The 22570-nt window shown below is 20.7% G+C and overlaps 1 protein-coding gene across 3 annotated transcripts in view; it reads left to right on the top strand.

The window, feature by feature from the left end:
• LOC122713639 (putative phosphatidate phosphatase) overlaps positions 1–22570 on the top strand; it is a 141138-nt gene that overhangs the window by 31114 nt on the left and 87454 nt on the right. For all 3 annotated transcript variants that reach the window (XM_043934274.1, XM_043934275.1, XM_043934276.1), the window contains exons 3-4: positions 17595–17699; positions 22096–22295. In XM_043934274.1, the coding sequence (XP_043790209.1) occupies positions 17595–17699; positions 22096–22295 (305 nt within the window). The remainder of the gene's footprint in view (positions 1–17594; positions 17700–22095; positions 22296–22570) is intronic.

Raw genomic sequence — 22570 nt, 5'->3', positions numbered from 1 at the left:
ATATGAATATTCAATATTTTAAAAGTACAATTTGACTACATTCATAATTCAAAACAATTGAAATTTATAGAATTATATAAATATTTTAAAGAAAAATTGTTAAATTTTTTTATAATAGATTATCTTTTATATTTGAAATTTATTTTTTATATTTGATCACTTTTGAATGAAATAAAATAATATTAAAAAAATTTTTTTTCATTTTTTGAATTTCATGAAAATATATTTTATATTTTATATAATATATTTTATCTTATTTTCAAACTATTTCTTTATTATAATATGATAAAACAATAAAAATTTATTACATCTATTAACTTAATAATTCAAAATTATAAGAATATCAATGTTTAGATAATAGATAGCAAAATATACAAATAATAAAAACATTATTCGATTACCAATGATATTGAATAAAAATAGTAATCAATCAATAATATTGAATAATAATAATAATAATAATTGATACGTTATCACATTATATTATTAGATTTTTTAAGATCAAAATATTTTCACATATATTTTTATATATTTTTCTATTTTTCCATTGTTTATATTATAAATATATAATTTCTCATTATTTTTAGAGTTTTATTATATTATTTTTATAATAAATATTCTTGTCATATTTCTATATTAAAAATTATATGCTAATTAATTAATTAAATTATAAAAATTATGTTTCACGCAAAATGAAAAATTTTATTGCAACGAAACTTTTTAAAATTTTGTCATTATTTATTTTTTAAATAATCATATTTTATTTACATCGATCTATTCGAATATTTTGAAAACTATTGATAATATTTGCGAATTTTTATATAAAAGTTTTTATATTTTCTAAATATTTTAGAAATATAATATTTTGCATATTATAATATTTTGTTTATCTTTTTAAAAAGCATATAAATATATATGTTAAATTTTAAATATTAAATATGTTAAATGATATATATATATTAAAGTATATTTATATACTTAATAAAGTAAATGTATGATAATCTACGATAAATCTACGATAAAAAAAATCAGAAATTATTAGTTTATCCAAATTTCATATAAATATTCTCGAAATTTTTTAATTATATACTGATTTATAGAATGTAAATTGTGACGAACAATTCAAAAAAAAAATAAATAAATGCATGTTTCTAAAAAAGAAAAATCGTATTATATAAAATCGTAAACATATTAAACGATAATATGAATAAATTTTATTGTATCATTAAAAACATTATATGCTCTATGAACATAAAATATGCATTTATCATAATTTATGATATAGAATGGTTATTTTTAATAATTAATAAATTAATTAATAAATGTGAATTTAAACTCCACAAATATGGAAAAATTATTTGTAATTTATCGTAATGACAATTATGGATTATTGTAATAACAATTATGGATTATTCATTATAAATAATTATGTCATTATATTAATTAAAACAAAAATGTTAAATATTCATTATATCAGTTTAGATTATGTTGTATGCAATATATTTATCTTATATTGAATTATAAACATATTTATATAATATATCTATGCATATTTTATACTTCATAAATATAAATTTCATTGTTATAATATCTTGTTTGTAATATATGATTGTTTGTATATATGGTTTGTATGACAATTTAATGATATTAAAAGATATTTTAAATAAAAATTGAGAGATTTCAAACAATATTTTGATTAATATAGAAGCTTTTTTCTAAATCGAGTCTAACAGACTCGAAAAGTTAACTTCATATTTCTTAAATGAAATCCTATTTTTCTAAGTGTAAAACGATATAATTACTTGTTATTTATAAAAAACTACTAAATCATTTACACCAAAAAACATTGATTTATAACATTTTTATTTAATTAGTAAAATGTAAAGTAAAACGTAATTTAATTAATAAATTTTAACTTATTGAATATTGAAAAATTGATTTTTTGATATAAATGATTTTAGATTTTTCATATAATTAATAAATTAATAAGTTATTAATTGAGTCCATTTATATATTTAAAAAGCTTGGATTTTATTTTTATAAAAAATATTAATTTCCAAATATCTTTTATGATTCAATCTAAGAAAAAATCTTTTAAAATCAAGTATTTCAAAATATTTTTCAATATTTCAATCAATTTTTTCGAAATATTCGGATGAATAGAATTAAATGAGATACTGTATATACATAAAATATATGCATATATAAATATATATATTAATACATATATACTTATATAATCATACATATAAATTTAAACATATTGTTTTATCGCTTTATTGCTATTATTATTTAGTTGAAATGTAATAGATTTTATTTAATATGAAACAACTAAAGTCTAAATGATTTTAAACATTCGTGAAATAATATGCTATTTTATATGTAATAACATAATTTGCGGTCAACACTTGACGCTTTTTTAATCCTTGTCTTGGATATTTGAGATTTAAATTCTATGTGAACTTTTAGCATATATTTTTTATTTGTTTCAAAGAAAGAAAGAAAACGTTTCAATAAAAAAAATCGATCGTCTTATAATTATCATAAAAAATATAATTTTATAGTTTTATATTTCTTAAAAATTTTGCAATAAAAATGCAATTATTATTACATATTTCTCATTATTATACCGTTCTATTTTTATTTCTTCAAAAATGATTTGACACAAATCTGATTTAAAAATTGCATGGGTCATGAACGATCCAGTTCCAGTTCCACACAATATAAATGTTCCAACAATCCACTGTATGAAAATTAAAGAAGTGAATGATCTTAATACTCATTCATACGCGTTACTTATAGAGTGCGTCTTTCACAGTTGTATTCAAATTTAAATATACTTCTTTATGTACAAAAAGCCTTTTCCCTATCGTCCCTCCCATGCGTACAGATTTGTGACACTTCTTGGAACATACACATATATTTATATGTATATAAGTCTAACTTGTAGAAATGTCGACAAGTGGTAGTCTCGCAAGAAAATAAAAAAAGCTTCCTATTTTTTTATCTAATTTCCTGACGACACCGCCGCCACAGCTGTCCTTTATCTGCTTCTTGATCACCATCGTATATACTTACATACAATCCCTTAAGTCGATCTAACATATCATTAGATATTTTCCGAAGAACTTTTCAAACTCCTATCGACGAGACACGATTCGACGAGTGAAACACGGAGAAAGAAGGAAAAATGATAAAAAAAGGAAAGAAAAAGGAGAAACATAGAGCGGATAGGTGAAAGGTTTAAAACGAAGATGTATGTATATAGGTGGAAACGTATAAGGATGTCGACACATGTGGGATGAAACGAAGAAAGAAGTTAAGTTTCGGTGGTCGTGGGAATCGATTTACGATATCTGGAAGTGGTGCACGTGCATACTGATGTATTTTTGCCAGGCGGCGCGAAGAAGAGACTGCATCCTCTATTTGCATCCTTGAAAACTGCACTCCGTTAGGCTCGAGCTAACAAGAGGTCATTAGCCACTAAAGGAAACTGAACAGATGCATATGTTACCCTTGCTTCGTAGAATATTTTCATATTTTCTCTGTACACGTGCAATAAGATTTGATGGAAAATTGTTTGAATTCCGTGGATAGTTTTGATGATATTTATAGATCTTGCACGATATATCTCTTACAACATTGGCTATCTTTAGCCGCACACTGAAATATTCATAAATGAGGTGATCAAAGATGTGGAGTAAATAGTCGAAATTTTTCTAGAGAAATAGTACACTTAGAAAATCAAAGATTAATTTTTACAATGTGAATTAAAAAAGATAACGATATTTTCTGATGGAATTAATGCAATATAGATTATTATCTTAATGAGTAAATAATATATAATAAATATTTCTATATTATCTTTTATTTCATTCATGATAAATTGTTATTATGTATACATAATATTTATTTGATATTTTGTTTTTAAAATGCACCAAAATATATTTTGTATTATTTGTGATTATTTTAATATAAAATATTAATATATTTATTAGATGATCAAATTTACCAAGATTGATAGAAGATCAAAATAAATTTGGTGTACTTTTTTACTTTTAACTTTTTAACTTTACTTATTTTATTCTATTTTCATCTCTTCATATTTCAATTGCTTATAATTTAATAAATAAACTCCGATTTTTATATACCAATTTTTGTATTTCTTTTAATCTCAAGACTTAATCATTTAAAGATATCCTATATATAAATTTATAAAAAATCACAATATTTTGTTTTAATTATTGTTATATTATAAAAAATATTTATTAATATTCATGTTTTATTGACTTATTTATATGTTTTTTTAAACATATTAAGTTTGATCTTTTAATAATATTTGAATTTTATTTTTTATCATTTGTTTCTTTAATTATTTGTTATTTTTTTTAATTATTACTAATTAAAAATTATTAATTAATAATTATTAATTTTTAATTATTAATTATTAGAAATTAAATTATTAATTTTTTATCACTTATTAAATATAATCACAATATATATATTTAATAGAAATAATAATTTAGAAAAAGAAATATTGATGTTTTATCAATTTTATCAATTTATTCATACAATGATTCGTATGAATGAAACAAAAAAATAATTTTTTCAAAATGATGAACTTAAATAAATTTGAAAAATTCGAAAAATTAAAAATAAAATTTTAGTTTTTGACAAAATAAATCCTAAAAAATTAAAAAAACAATTAAACATTTCGATAATTTTAATTTTGAAATCGCAAAAAGTTTTGAATTTGATTTTCGAATCCATAAAATTTTCAACCGATCTCTAATATTTTTCTCAAATAATGCATTCCATGCAATTTCGCACTCACAACTGCGCAAACATCCGCAGTCCAGTAATAACATCTCGCTAATTACCTCATGGCAAAACAACGTGCCGTAAAATTGCCAGTGTAAAACCTCTCTAACCACAACATACCGAAACAACAATCAAACCTCTCAAGCATACAAATCTTCACTTACTCGAGTCTTCGATATCTTCTTCACCTTATTCATAAATTTCTGTCGATATCTGAGATATCTGCGATATCAACTAAGCATCCTATCATCTTTTTATTCACGCATTTCTATAGAACGTTGTTCTCAGCCTGGCAGCAAGTAATATCATGATCGTCGTACACGATATCGTTTCGGTTGCATGCACGTGTCTGCAAATTTCCATTCCACAGCCCTCGGGCACTACGTTCGAAATGTATCAGGACCTATTTTGCTTTCCTTCTGCCTGTGGCACGCACGATGTTCGAATTAACGCTGTCACCGCAGGCAAAGACTTTCCTTCGCTTCTCTTTACTCCTCTTTGCTTCCATTTTTTCTTTTTCTCGCTTCTCTTTGCCTTTCTCTTCTCTTCCTTGGTGAATAGTCGAGGGAACCTCCCTAATACGTGGGATTCTTGCGTCCGAGTGAAACCTCATGGCATGCATCGAGTCTCGGTTGCCAGTCAACCTTTTCGAGAGGTAATCACCTACAAAGGGATCCTGTAATAACGTAATGAGAAAGATTAAAGGGTGTCGTGTGTTTCTTAATCTCTTTCGTTCCTTGTTTTCTCAGTGATGGACACCCTCGAGAAAGCGGCGAGAAAAACAAATAGAATGATTCCTAATAAAAGAACGTACATTCTCTTTCAAAAGTGTAAAGTATTTTTTAAATAATAGGATTTTGATATTTGATATAAATTATATTACATACTTACTATATAATAATACTATATAATAATAATAATATATAATAATGATATAATTCAAAACTTACAAAATATATTAATGCAGAAAAAATCATCATTGTTTGTATATTTTTTAATTGTAGAATTTTGTAAATGAATTTTTTAAATCATGAATTTTTTGAATCATGAATTAATTTGATATTTTAAGTATTTTTATAAGGATTTGAAACATTCATTTTCTTAAATATTACTTTTTTTTTTCTAATCGTAGTTTTTGAGTTATGTTATTATTTTTCCTATAATCGCTGTTCGATTTTTAACTTCTTAAATATATGTAAAAATATTTTTTATTTCATGTATTCTATTTATGAATATTTGAATGAAATTTAAAATGAATTTATAGTAACTTTAAATTAGATTTATATTATGAATTAAATTTTGATTAAATGTATGTTATTTTCTTTAATTCAAATACGTAACAATGAGCTAATAGAATTAAGATTTAATTGATTTAACTTAAAATTTTACTTGAAACCTAACTTAAAATTTAAATATTTATTTTAATATTTATTAAATATAATTCAATGTTTGATGTAAAAAGAAATTCATCGTTTTAAATCTTTTCTTAGATTTCATATGGATTACATAAATAAAATCGTTATCATATCTATATCATATTTTCATCTTTTACATTTCAATGCATTTTCTTCATTATTTTATGAAATATGGAAAAAATATTTCTAAAAATCTTGAAATTTTCTCATTGTTCTAATTTATTTTTTTTTGAATTAATATTTAATAATTAATTATTTGAAATTTATATTATAGATTTATCATTCAAAATCGTATTTTAAATCAAGTCAAATAAGTTCATGTTGATAAAATGATTTTAAGTTACTTGAACATAAATGATTTGAAATTAAGCTGATTGAAAATGAGCATAAAAACTTTATCACAATATCAAACAACATGAAATAAAAAACAGTTTTATATTAAAGTAATTTCAAATTTATTCAATGACTTCAAATTCTTTCAGTTCAAGTAATCTTGACTAATCTGAACTAAATTTTATTTTTTTTTATTGCAAAAATGTAGCTAAATTTTTTTAATCATGACTATAAATTATTATATAAATATTAATTATAAATCTCCAGGAAATATAGTAAATATTTTGTAATTTTTAAGTGGAAGTGTAAAGTTTAACCGAATATTTTTGATATCTGTTGGTTCATGTAGTTATACACTCGAAGTTGGTTAATTGGATAATCAACCGGACTTTAAGACAGTTACATTTTCGGTGGTAAATTTCTTCGATGTAATTGGATTCCACGTAGTTCCTATGGACCGAGATCCGCTATTCTTGGTTTGATTAAAGAACTACCATTTACCAGCTTGTCGTGCTGGTTGAACGTATAACTGGTTCTTTAAAGTATGAATTCAAGTTGAATTTGACATTTGAATGATCGTTGCAATGATTTTATTTCGTTAATAATTATGTGCTGTGCATATTTATGCAAATTTGTATTTTTATTAGTACGAGTAAAGAGTGAAACTTAAATAATGACTTGGTTTATTCTATCATATTTCAAGGAATATTTTTTTTCGAATACTTTTGCAAATTATATGTAATATTTATATATCTTTAATTCTTTGAAGGAAAAAATGAAATTTATATAAAAAAATTGATTTATTCTCTGAATATTATCGTAAGGAATATTTTTCTTTGGATACTATTACAGATTATATATAATTATTTTTAACTTTTTAAGAAATATTGATAAATATGTACACATTTTTAATATGTACATAATTTTTCTTCAATTTAGATATTAATAAGAATTTATATAATATATATAACGAAACACATTTTTTTATTATTTAAACATATTTTTATTTATAAATATATTGTACTATGTTTATCATATATTTATGAAAACATAACACTCTATGCAAATTGTGAAAATATAATATATAAATATATAATATTTAACTTTGAAATATTTTTAGAAATTTCTTCTGGGGATTTCTATATTTCTGTAGGAAATATAGGAAACCAAGAAAAAAAATCAGATACCTGAGTAAACCTGGTTAAATGTTATATGAAATTTTCAAAATTCTTAATATAAATTATGAATGTTAAATTAACAATTCCAAATAAAATTAGAATTATATTTAAAAGGAGGTAAATATTTACAAAAAAGTCTTAAATCTTGATGATTTTTAATATGTTATCAATTAATATGTCATCACACTGAATAGCATTGTGAAAATTTGGCGATTGTTTCTTAAAAAGTTATTAATTTAAATCAACTTAACAAATATAAATCATGAAACCAAAAATTAAATAAATTTTTGTTTTATATTAATTAATTTATATTAATTCTAAATTTAATTTCACTTAAAATCAAAATTAAATAAAAACTCATTCAACAGTTAGACAATTTAATAGTTTGCATTCAGTTTTTTTAATTCGATCATTATAATGCGACTAGCCATTAATTATTTGTGACAATAAATCTCATTAAAACTAACCTGACTTAAGTTATATTAGCTTAAATTGTTTCGAAGAAAAGTTTTTGTTTTTATGAACAACCACTATCAAGTAAAGTCTTTATAACACTATTTAAATCTTAGCAATATAATAAAAAATCATTAAGATCGAAAGATGATATCTTTTTGCAAGTAATTAACTCGGAAAAAAATTATATGAGTGGATAAGCAAATAGAAGTCATCATCGTTTAACGCATGAAGTGCATGTAATACTTGCATACTTACTATATTCTTATAATGTCAGAACTGTTTCAATGTTATCTTAAATAAATTAAGCGTGAAGATTGTTATAATGTTCTTGGTTTATTCTTGCAAGAATTGTAAGTACTACATCAATGTCAGTATGATATGTTAATAAATATACATAAAATGAAATAATATCATTCACTTGAATTTCTCTATTATGTTACTTTTTTTTGTTATGATAAGGCTATTAGTTAATTTTGTTCTTGTTCTTTTTCTTATTGATCAATACCGATTGTAGATAAGATGAAAAAAATATTTAAATAGACATATACATAAACTGTTATATTGGTAAATGATGTATATATACAGTGGATAGAATGACATTTTATAAGTATATAAAATAAGTATATTAATTTATATATAAATTATATATATAAATTATATTTAATAAATTTATATAATATTATATATAATTTATATAATATTTTATAAATTTATTAAAGTTAAATTTGTTTGTTAAAGTTATAATTGCTATTATTTTTTGTTTTTTTTAAATATATTTTTAGATATATTTTTATTATTATATATATAATTTTTATTATAAAAATACTTAATATCTTTATATCTTTATATTATTTTTAGTTAAACTAAAATTTTTATTATGTTTTTTTAATGTTATTCAAAGTTTGAAATATAATATTTTAATAATTTCCTAGAAGTTCATGTAGTTTTATTTATCTTTAATCTCTGCAATAATTTTTTATTCGTCTAAACAAATTGATGTTTTTAAATATACTTACTATATATATTCCTTTATTATAAATTATGATATTTCTTTTCTCTTTTTTATTTCTATCTTATATTACAAATTTATTGATATTTTGAAATGAATATGTAATACAATATAATAAGTAAATTAAGATATATAATATAATATAAAAAAACAAATTAAAGATTCTTGCAAAATGATAATTTTTTTATATTCATCAAATTTCATTATCCAAAATATTTATTTTTACGTAATAAAAAAATATTATTTGTTAAAAAAAAATTAAATTTTTATAAATTATTAAACAAAGATTTATAAAACCAATTAAATAATTTGCAATTCACAATATTATTGTTCATATAGTATCATACAATGAATATTATTCACTTTTTTACAAATTAAAAAGAAAAAAAGGTAGAAAAAAGAAAAACTATAAAATTAATATAAAATTTAACATTCCTAAACTGAACAAATTTAAAAAAAAAGAAACAAGGAAAAATAAAATGAAATAAAAATAATAAAAATATTTTACAAAGAAAGAATTGATTTGCGAAAGAAGACATGGAATGGAAACATTTCTTACGATTGTCTTCCTGAATTAACGATACACGATCATTTCTTAGCTGTCGATTAAATTGTCATTTGATCTATCCACGAACGTGTATAATGGCACTTGAAATAATAAGTGATCATTTGTTAGTAATGAGATCCTTATTCTAAGCTGTCCCAATCGCGGGAATTCCAACGAAACCTGTTTGCATCTTCGCGTGAAACCGTTCTCTTAGGCCACGAATTTTCTACCTGTTTCTCGCTCCTCAGGAATCTGAGAAGGATTCCTCGTAACACTCCTCGAGACTCATTGGATCTTTGATTCCCTTTTTGATTCCTATTTTTCGTGCTTAAAGAAAGGTAGACAGGCAGATAAGTCGATTGCTTTTACGAAACAAAACTGATATTTTAATTCGGTTGAAGAATCTGATATGCATGTAGCAAAAAAGAATCACGAATTGAATTGATTGAAATATATACAGGGTGTTCCTCAATTTTTTGATCTCATTTTTTTCATCAGTTGTAATTGTAAATATATTCTTGTATTCGAGAAATTTTATTTGAAATGATAGTATACTTTTAATTGAAAAAGAGGAAAAAGAAATAAAGTAGCAAAGGAAGACGATTTAAATAATTTATTTAAATTAACTAAATTGTTTTACCAAATGTTTTCAAATAATACAGCTGTAATATAAATTGTGTTAACGATGATCAATAACAGGTATTATGTATAGTATGTAATCAATTGTTAAATGCTTTTCGCTAAAACTAGTTTTACATGGTCAGATATGTTCGTATGAGATAGAATGTGATCGTTCGTGATAGTTTATGGCCCGGTAAATAGAAAAAATATCAGACAATATCAAATGTATCTGGGTCATAGATGATATAGATACAATACGAATGATCTATTTGTAAAGAGTGTGAAAAATATAAGTAGCGATGATTGAGCGTGCAAATAATATGATAAAACGACTATGGAACTGAGAAAGAAAGATATAGAAATAGTCGATTTTGATGAAATTTATTCTCAAAAAAATATTTGACACGAATTTTTTTTTATCAACTGACATCCACTTTGAAGAGCTAAAAATAAATAAAAAATTTAAAGATTGAAAAAATATATATTTTTTAATATATCGAAAACTAGATAACGTAGAAAAATTTTTTTCTTTTCAAATTGCATATTTTTGAACGAGGAATTTAATTATATAAAAAAATTAAAAAAAAAATTAATTTTTTTTATATATATTTGATTTTTCAATTAATTTTTTATTAATCTTTTTAACTAAATAATAATTTACATACATAGGTTGAAAAATATAAATTAATATATAAAATTAATAATAAATTAAAATAAGGAATACATGTTTTTGAAATTTTTTATTTCTTTATGAATTTCATTATGAATTTTGTTAACGAGATTATTATTTTATTATACATTATAATGTTTATAATAATGAAAATTTTTATTTTTGAGTTTATTAATGATATTCACGATCAGAATGCCTTTTTATAAATGTTCTTAATTTTCCTTTTCCTCCATGCATTTTTAAAATTCCATTGTTTATGAAAAGTGAAAGAGAAGTGGTATATCATTATAGCAGAATATCATTATAGCTTACTGGTACTATATTATAAGATTCTTTTTCTAATTGCTTGGGTTATTCAGCGTCTTGCGCATTATAAATTGTTATTTGTTAAAAATTATACCGGAACATGAAATGGACGATTATATATATTGAGTGTTAATATATTCTTGAGATATTTTCTAGAGATTAATTTTAACATCTCCATTTTTCATTATTAATTTAATTCTAACGTCGTGTTCTATTTATATTTCATTCAATTTAACTTACTAATAAATTGAAACTGGCAAATTTATATTATTTATAATTTAATAAATAACTTTCAATCATTTTTGTATTTATTTTTAACTTCTAGAATCGATATTTCAAAAATATCTCATGAATATACTAATATATTATATAAATCTGTGTGTTTCTTCAATTTATGGTATTTGACAATAAATAATAATTATTACATACAGCGTTCTAATTATAATATGTGCTTCTTTCTTAAATATGAATAAGTATTAATATAGTGTATAAGTATGCAATATTAACGCTTTCTAATTAAATTGCAAGAGCAAAATTTAATTTGATAATTAAGAAAATATTTCCTTTTTTTATAGCTGAAAAGAAAAAAAATGCAAATAATACAGAACAACAAAAACAAATTTTTATTCACTAAAATAATTATTATTATTCTGCTTAATCATTATTCTACCAAGATTTTAAGAAGTGAAAATTTTTGTCAACAATCTTTATTTATAGTTCTAGAGATAACTAGCCAGATTGAGAATCACGTATAAAATATTCAAGAAGATGAAAATATCAAAGAAGATGAAAATTGAACAAGAAATTTTTATTTTTAAATTTTATGATAACATTTATACTTTTTTTTGTAAATTTTCTCTAATTGAAAACAATAAATATGTTGAAATAAATAATTTTTTTTATTATAAAAGGAATAACGAAATTTTTTTGATTATTTAATAAAATAATAGATTTAATATTATCAAATCAAGATTATCAAATCCAAATTAAATTTTTCGAATTTTTATTAATTTTTTTTTTATAATTTTTGAAAAATAAAAATTCGAGAGGAGAATTCAAGTTTGATAAATTATTTCTATAGTAGATATAGTGAGGAACAAAAATTTTATTAGTACATTCTTTAAAATAGAATAATTATTTTTAAAATTGGATGAAATGATTTAAGTTTTTTCGAAATGTTAAAAAAATTAATTTATAACATATTTATAAGTTATAATTTACAAAAGGCATATTTTAAATTTTTAATATATCTTTAATAACTCTTTAATAATTTATATTTTCAAATAAAAAAATTAAAAATCCTATCCTTTACTTTTTTTTTCATAATTCAATCAATAGAAATTTTAACAAATTTTCTTTTTATACATTATCTAGTAATTTTTCTAATATTTAAAAAAATTCACATTATTTGATTCAATTTTAAAAAAGTTATTCGATTCTAAAGAATGTATAAATATTTTTGTCCATTACAGAAAAATATACAAAAAAAAATGCAATAACATTTGTTTTCTCGAGAAATTAATTTTTAATTAATCTAAAGTCCCAATATTTCGTAGACGTGACTATATATGTATAAATGGAATGCATATGAACCGAGTTCTACATGTAATCCGATTCCACATTTCCTAATCTATTCTAAGATCAATTCTTTTTCCACTTGATGATTAATCACAAGTAACGCACGCCAGGGGCCATAATCCATGATTAAAAATCATAGGTAAGAGACGACTTCGAAATTCTCGAGAGCTTTACGAAGCTGGTAATCTCTCCTTCGACATCCACCGATCTGTCACGGCTCCAACAAAAGTGGGTTAACCGGCCAGATAAAGGTCGCCAGGTGATACAAGACCGAGAGAGATGGGGGAATGAATGAAATGCCAGTAGCAGGTTCCCTCGTTTTTACCTGTTTCAATGTTCCTCTTTTCTATATGGAAAAGGGAAGGAACGATAGAGAGAGAAAAAGGGACGAGTTGGTTTCGTATTCTCGAACAATTCATTTATTTATGGCAACACGAGGTGAACTTTGATTTCACTGCTGTAGATAGTCAGGTAGAAGTAGTTTTTGCTAAGAAAAGTTTATATTCGTGAAAAAAAATGTGCTTCTTCGGATTGTATGAATCATTTTCCGATGATAATTATATAAAAAATATATATTAGTTTTGGAAGGTAAATATAATTAATATAATACAAAATATAAATTAATCGAATCGTAGATTATTAGATAATACAGGATATAGATTATCTAGAGTTTCGATCATCCAGATTTTTCGATTATCGAGAGTTTCGATTATTCCATAATATATAGTAATTATAAAGTTTCTGAATTTCTGTGTAGAAATCAGTTATTGAAATATTGTTTAATTTTTATATTATATTGATTTGAATGACTTCAATGGAACCAAAATAATATCTTTTCAAGCACGATTTTATTTTGAGAACAGAAAATAATTCATAGATGTCAATTTGGAGAATATGACAAGAAAAAGGAAACTTTAAAGTTAAAAAATTTATAATTAATCAATAAATTTTTTAGCTAAATAAGAAACATTAAAAATAATTTTCTGTAATTAATTTTTTTATTTTTTCTTTTTGAGGAAATTAAAAATTTGGTTAAATTTATTAGAACACATTAAAATATATTGAACATTATCTCTTAAACTGTATTTACGTTAAGCCATTTCTTATTCAACCAACCAACTGAGTCAATCAACTTCCAGTAGCTCAATAACATTTGTGTAAATTAAATATCAATTAAATTGATTGTACAAAGTTTGCTATTTCCTATTCTCGATCGAGCAATTTATTAGTGTCAACGTAATTGATCTTACAGTCACCTTGAATTGTATATATCAAAGTCAAGCTCTAATATAATCGTTTCTTTTTCAATTTTCTTTTTTTCATTTGAAGTCGATTCAACTTGGTTAAATTTCCTGATCGTTCTATCAAGCCAATAAGCAACTTTTAATCGATCAATCCAATCAATCAATTTCTAATTGTACGTTTCATTTGATTGATATTTAGTTTACATGAGTAATTTTTATCAAATTGTGATTTATTGACTTGATTGATTAATCAAAACTTGTTTAATGTAAATGTAGTTTTATAAGTATTTTTAATCGATCTCTTATTGGGATTAAATATATACAGAATTAATTAATATAATCTTGAAACAACTTTGAGAGATCGATTCTGGAGATCGAAACAAACATAAAAATTGATATATAAAAATTTTGATTAAGAGTTATTTATTTAGTTATAAATAATTTGAATTTGCTTTAGATAAGGCGAAATGAGAACAGCCTTATTCTATTTTTATATAGATTTTTGTATATCAACTTTTTTGTTTATTTTCGTTTATGAAATGAATTCTTTAAAAATGTATCATAAATTTATTAACAAGACATATTATTATACAAGAAAATTTTTTAAAATAATTCATTTAAAATGAATCTAGGACTATTAGAAAATGAAATTTTTTAAAGCAAATATTTGATTAGTAAAATTTTTTGATAGAATCGAAATTTCATCCTATAGATATAGTTTGTTAATAGATATAGTTTGCTTGAGATTATATAATTAAATTTTATAATTATAAAATATTTATTTTTATTTCAGTTGAAATATAATAATTTAAAGTTAAAAAATTTATAATTAATCAATAAATTTTTTAGCTAAATAAGAAACATTAAAAATAATTTTCTGTAATTAATTTTTTTATTTTTTCTTTTTGAGTAAAAGTACACTTTGATTATCGTTCTATAATTTCTATTGTTTATAATAATCCACGTGTATGTTAATGTCGATCAATATTTAACCTTTTGTGCTTCAATATTTAGAGTGATTATTAACCAATAACATCGATTCATTTCTGATATATTCAATATGTTCTATCTTCAATGTATGTAGCAGATGTTAATTGTTTTATTTTAACAAAATTTTATTGAGATTTATTTATATATTATTTATTGTTAGTTTAATGTATTACTTAATTTTATATTTTATATTTATATATAAAAATTTTATATTATTAACATTTTTTTAATTAAATTCTAAATTTGCTCATTTAAATTATGAATATCATTTTGTATATTCAAACTAATAAATTTATAATATAATAATAATATAATGAAAATAAAAATTAAAAAGATAAAAGAAAGAAATTAGAAAAGGAAGAAAATTAAAAAGATGAAAAATTAAAAGTACTTAAAAGTTTTTAAAATTAATTTTAGAATAATTATTTTTTGCATATAAAATCTGAAAAATTAAACATATACAATTTTTTTGCAATTAAAAAATGCTCATATAATTTTTCTACCTTGTTGATGAGTCTTTTGGCTTTCTAACTTTTAAACATTTTACTTTCTCTTGTCATTGATTGATTGATTTGTCGATACTTTGAGAAGGCAAGAATATGATCATATTAAATCCGAAGCAAGAGAAATCGTGCAGTTTTGAAAGCATTGATTGATTCGTGAATGACTATGTAGTGCATTTAATATACTATTTCGTTAATGATGTATTTTTATTTATTTGGATGAAAATACTGATGATTATATGGAAGTTTTATTCACAGTTTGTGTGGTGATTAATGAATATTACGTTTTGCATTTGCGTGAATCGAAATAAATTATATTTTCTAAGATTTATTTTATGAGTTAGTTCATTAGAATCATTTTTCGTTATTAAAGATTTGCATTATAATGAAATTTAAAATGATCTTAAAAATAAAGAATTAAAATAATAAAAAAGAAATAAAATGATAATTTATATTTAAATATTCGTATTGACAAAAAATAAATATTCGAATTTACTTTGAAAGATTTGAAGATTTTCAATATTATATAAATTCAAAATAATGATATGATTTGAAAATATTATAAAAATATTACGATTAAAAATTCTAGACACTTGAATTTTGATAGAGCTTAAATTTGGAAAGTATTGATATTTCGAAAATTTTAATAGATTTCAGAATCTCGAAAGTTTCTAATGATCTACATAAACTAACTTAACTTAACCTAATTTACACTCGCTAAAACATATGACTCACATATCGAATCATAGATTTTATGATGTAAGTTATGTGTATATATATAAGTGTATATATAAATGCACGCGAGTGCGTGTGTGTAAGTATGTATTGGAATATGTGATTGATGATTAGAAATTTCAGATGTAATTTACATCAATATAAGAATATGTATCATGAATAAGATGAATAAGAATTGACATATGCTTTATTAGAAAATATACTTTAAAAAAATTAAAAATTAGTGTATTGTTAAAATAATATTTTAATATAATTTTAATAAGATATTAAATCTTTTGTTTTTATTTAAATAATATTTTTGACTTAAAATAATAGAGAAAATTTTATTTATGTTATTCGCTTTTATAATTTATAAAAATATAAAAAATATTTACATATTATATATAATGTAATATGCGAGATTTTAAGAGTTGATTATCATAAATAATAAAGAAACTAATTTTTTCGTATAAACTAATTTGTTCAAAATAAGTGATATAAATCAAAAATTATAATTTTTTAATTATTAATAGAAAGAAATTTAGAAATTTAGAATAGTCTTTTTTTATATCTTTTATTGATAAAGTTTTACAAATTAATTTTTAAATAGCTTTCAATTTGAAACTTCATGTACTCTTACAAGAATTGAAAATTATCGTTTTTTTAAATCGTAATTTTTACGTTATATCATTATTTGTTATTTTTTATAATTGAATTGTATATATTAGTATTTTTTAACCTATAAGTTATAATCCAATATTAAATTTTTAATAGATTATAAAATAAGACTATCCAAATTATTTACTTGTCTGTTTCAAGGTGCTTAAAATATTTTCAAGCATTCAAACGTGCAATTTTATTTATTTTTATAATATACATATAATTCCAGATCTACTTGATTTTTTAAAATTTTGTATTATAAAACTTTGAAGCACAAGACAGAAAAGTTGAGAATACAATTATTGTTCAATATGATTTATTTCGAAACGATATTTATTATATTGCAATTTAATCCAATACGGATGATTCATATTTTGATTAAAATAATTTGTATTTTTCGATATCGCTTATCAAAATGATATTTATTATATCACAATTTAATATTTATTTTTTATTTTATATATTTTTCTTGAATATTTTATCTCTGTACATTTAAATTATTGTCAAAATATCATAATAATGCATGTAAATATAAAAATTGTGTTGCAGATGTTGGCAGGTGAATATCTTTATGCAAGGTATTCTAATGCAGATTCAACAAAGATATTATTTGGCTACAACATACCTCCATGGATATGGAATGTATATGAGAAGGTACGTCTTTATTTTTATTTTACAAGTAAAGATGAATTAACTCTTTCTTGTCCAGATATTCAAACTATGATTCTAAAAACATAAAGAAATAAAGAAAACTTGTGACCGAGAAACCTTTCTTTTCATGTTTTTAACACCTTACTTTTGTATACTTTTATGAAAAGAGTTATGAAATATTTTTCTGTCAATACTCGAAAGATTCTTTATTATCTATGTAAATACATCAAGGAAACTAAAAAAAATTCCGAAAAAATTATTTTTTTCTTATATCTTAATAGTGAAAATACATATAATTTTTTTGAAATGATTTAATATAATTTTGCTATTCAAAATATTTTAATTTTTATTTCAAATTTCAATTAAATTTAAATTTTATCATAAACGAAAATTATTATTAATGGATTTCTATGAAATAAATAGAATTTTTTTTTATTTTTAAAATATATTTATTTAGTTTAATTAGTTTTTCTTTTTAATCATCAAAAGTTTTTATTGTTTTTTTTTTTGAATTTTTTATTCAAATAAATTTTTATTTAAATTGATTAAAAAAATGATTTATTTTTTAACGAATTACTCATTATCATATTAATAAATTAATAAATAAATTTTTAAAAAATAGATTCTAAATATATATAATATTCTAAAATATATATTAATATTAATANATATAATTATATATATAATATATAATTATTAATATTAATAATAATAATATTATTAAATATATATTATTATTCTAAAATCTTATTTTTTATTCAATCACAGAAATTACGATTTTTAATAATTTATTGAAAATATTAAATGGGAGAAATTCAAAACGTGAATATTAGACAAAAAAATTATGTCTCAATTTTTGAATAATTTTTTTTATTCATTATATAAGTTTTTAAATTTAAGATTTAATCTATCTATACTTAATATATTATACATATATTTATATATTTATATATTATATTTAATTATTTTTTTTAGAAGAATTTATAATATATGACAGTAAAATAATTATGTATCGATTTTCTTAACATTCAAATTTAGATTAAATTCAAGTTAAAATTCAAATTAAAATTAAAATTCAAAGTTGTTTAATTTTATTATTAAATATTTATATAGTTTTTTATTGTTAAATATTATTAATTATTTTGACATAATAATGCATCATACAAATTCATTATATTTAACAAATTATTTTAAATTTTGAATTTAAATAGTTTGTATATATATTTGTTTTATATTTTGAACTTAAGTATCTGTATTAAAACCTATTATTTGTTTTAATAAAATGAATTTACATATCTACATATAATATACATATACATACATATTTGACATTAACGAAGAATGATAATTGATTAAAAATCATTATTAATTAATTTATTTAACAACACTAGACAATATCAGATTTTCTTCAATATATTTATATAAAATCATATTATATTAAATATCATATCTATGACAGTTTACATATGAGCATTATATAAAAAATAATCCTCAGAAATCAACCGACAAAATTTAATGTGTAATTCTTCAGGTAGTTTCAAGCAATTTTTTTCTTTATAAAAATTTTTGATTATATTTTGTTAATAGTTAACAATTTTGTATTGTATGTTATTATATGAAACATTATAATGGAAAGCAATGATTAATTACAAAGCTTGTAGACTTGTGATCTACAATATAGTTAGTATATAGATAGTGTATATATTGCTAGCAAGTTAAAGTAGAGCAAATATATTATCAAAGTAATATATATATATGTCAAATATCGATTCACCAACAATACATATCTAATGCTACTATTACTTTGCGATGCATTTCGTGATTGGCCAATGTTTTTCATTAATAACTTGTTAATAATTTGAATCTTTTCGTAAAGCTAAGAATTGCTTAAAATCAACTCAAAAATCGCCATTAAATTATTTGTTGGTTGATTTCTGGGATATTCTATATATGTATATTTCGTAATAAGATAAAATGAATAAACACATACATTGTCAGTGTGTGAGCAGCAGATGATCGTACTGGATCAGCAAATTCAGATTGCTAACGAAAGCCATGTTGTATCGATGCCGTGCTATTGCCATTAAGTGGATGCATTTCTATTAAAGTATGCATGTATATAATTAATGTGAATATATTGATGTTAATCCAATGCTATAATATAGATGTTATTAAATAAGCGACAATCTTTATGTATATATTATATATTTTACATCGAAAGTGTAAATTGTAATATTATTAAATATTCAGAATAATTATTGAATTATATAATTATTATATAATTATATAATTTACATTGAAAATTTAATAATAATAAATATTAATAAGAAATTATGTTAATATATTGATTTATATAAATTAACTGTTTATTTTTTTTTTTAATTATCAATATTGAAACACAATAATGCAAAATATTATATAATATATATATAATATAATAATTTATATTTTGTTAAAAGTCAAATTAAAAATGTATTATTAATTTATTTACTTTATATAATTCATCAACATTTTTAATTGTAATTTCAGCATTTTTAATTTCAAATCATATTAAAATTTAAAATTTAATTTATATTAATAATTATAGTGTATTATCTATATTCTTATCATAGTTTTATATAGTTTTTATCATCTTGATATTTTAACATATTTATGATAAATATTAATATTTGATTTTTAAATTAATAATTATTGCATTGATCATTTTCTTTTATTATTTCATTAATTCACTATTTTATTTTTATATTAACATATTAATTAACATTTTATATATTAATATATTAACATAATTTATATTTGTTAGAATTTTTAAAACATTAAATTTTGGTCCTTTAATTTGTAATAATAAATATAATAATATAGTTGGCTTATTTCAAATCAAACAATAAAATAATTGATTTAGATTTTTTTTTGCATTTATTTGTATTTTTAGATTTTACATATTTTATATATTTTATAAATTCTAAAATGTTTTTTTGTATTTTAATTTTATAGTTATATAAATATATAATTTGGATTTTCCAATATGAATTTTTTGATTTTTATACGTTTTTCTTAATTTTTCATTAAGAAATCATTTGATATCGTTCTAACTCTTTTAATGATTTAACTTGAGTTAGATCTTTCCTGTTTTTTTTTGTAGTATAAATCCAGATAAAAATTGTAAAAAACACAACGAAATTTTTATTAAAACTACAATATAGTGATATATTTTAATAGAAATTAGTTCAACTTTTAACTTTCTTTAAACTTTAATTTAGATTTTAACATAGTGGTACAAATTTTTCGTCGCTATTATTATATTATCAATAATTTAATTAATTAATAATTATTATAAGATAAATTTTTTTTATTTTTTTATAATTTATTACAATTAATTATACAATAATTATTGCATTCATATATATTATATTGATCTTTTATTTTTATGATATTTTATATTATTTTATTTATTATATTATATTATTTTATTTATTTCGTTTTATCTTTATTGTATATTATATGATATTTTGACATACATATTACATAAAATAATTTAAATATTTTCATATTTCATATTTTCATTTTCATATATGAAAATATATAATATATATGAAAATATACGTGTTTATCATCGCTAACATACGTCCGATAAAATAAAATTGAGCATGTTTATCATGTTAAAGATAACATGCGATGAGTAACAAAAATATTTAAATGTGATAAAAAAAATTTATTACATAATTTATTGCGTAAGAGTATTACTAGATAATGAATTGCGTTTTCTTAAACAAATTGTATTTATAAAACATATATATAGTACAAAAAAAGAATCGATGAATAAGTGAATCATTCAATAATATTTTAAACTGTTGTAACTTTATAAAAAGAAATCGTACAACAATCACTCTGAATTCATTTTGAAGCATGAAATTTCTACTTTCACAGTCTTGAATTCATTTCTTCAAAGATGTTTTTACATCGTGTAGTAAATAGAAAAGTGAAGATACTTTCTAAAAAATTTTGAAAAATTCAATCGGCTATAAAAACATTGAAAAATTATTTTCATGACTAAATCCAGAATAGATTTGAAGATTGAAGTCTTTTCTTTATTTTATAATTCCTCAAAACTTGCTATTCGATTTTTTTAGCCAAATTATAAAATATTGAATATTAAAATTAAACAATAAAATTTAATAAAAATATTAATTTTTCATCATTTTTAACTATATTCAAAATTCAATAATTTGGCAAAAAAAATCGTATAGCAAGTTTATTGGTTTATTTTTATTTTATATCAAAATATATAATTATGAAGTTTGAGAAATTCATTTATTGAAAAAAAATCAAAAATACAAAATTTGAATTATATAATATATAACAATATTTAAATTTCTTATAATTGTTTTTAACATTTCAGATTGGCATATTTGGTTTTGGAGCAGCAACTACTGTTCTACTTACCGATATTGCCAAATATACGATCGGACGATTGAGACCACATTTCATGACTCTCTGTGAGCCCAACATCAATTGTAGCCTGATTGAAAATCAGCATAGGTACATTGAGAATTATTCTTGCAGTCAGAATATTTCGAAGAGTCTTCTAAAAGAGATAAGGTAAATATATATGTGATAGGATGGAACAAAAAATCAAAATTATATAACAGAAAAATAACAGAAAAAAGAAAGAAAAGTTAATATTCCAGATTTGTATATAAAAAATGATTTCTGTAAAATTACTCTTTTATTATTCATTAATATTTTTTCTTCAATCTTATAAATTTATTATTATTTTAAAATGAATGTAAAACAATGTTTTGCGTTAGATATAATATAAAATTTGCATAAAACAATATAAAAATAGCCTCGTGAAATTGATGTAACAAAGACAG

The sequence above is a fragment of the Apis laboriosa genome, unplaced genomic scaffold, assembly GCF_014066325.1.
Source record: "Apis laboriosa isolate Shangri-la unplaced genomic scaffold, ASM1406632v1 scaffold25_cov139, whole genome shotgun sequence".
Classification (NCBI taxonomy): Eukaryota; Metazoa; Arthropoda; class Insecta; order Hymenoptera; family Apidae; genus Apis; species Apis laboriosa.
This window is presented reverse-complemented; position numbering and strand designations above follow the sequence as displayed.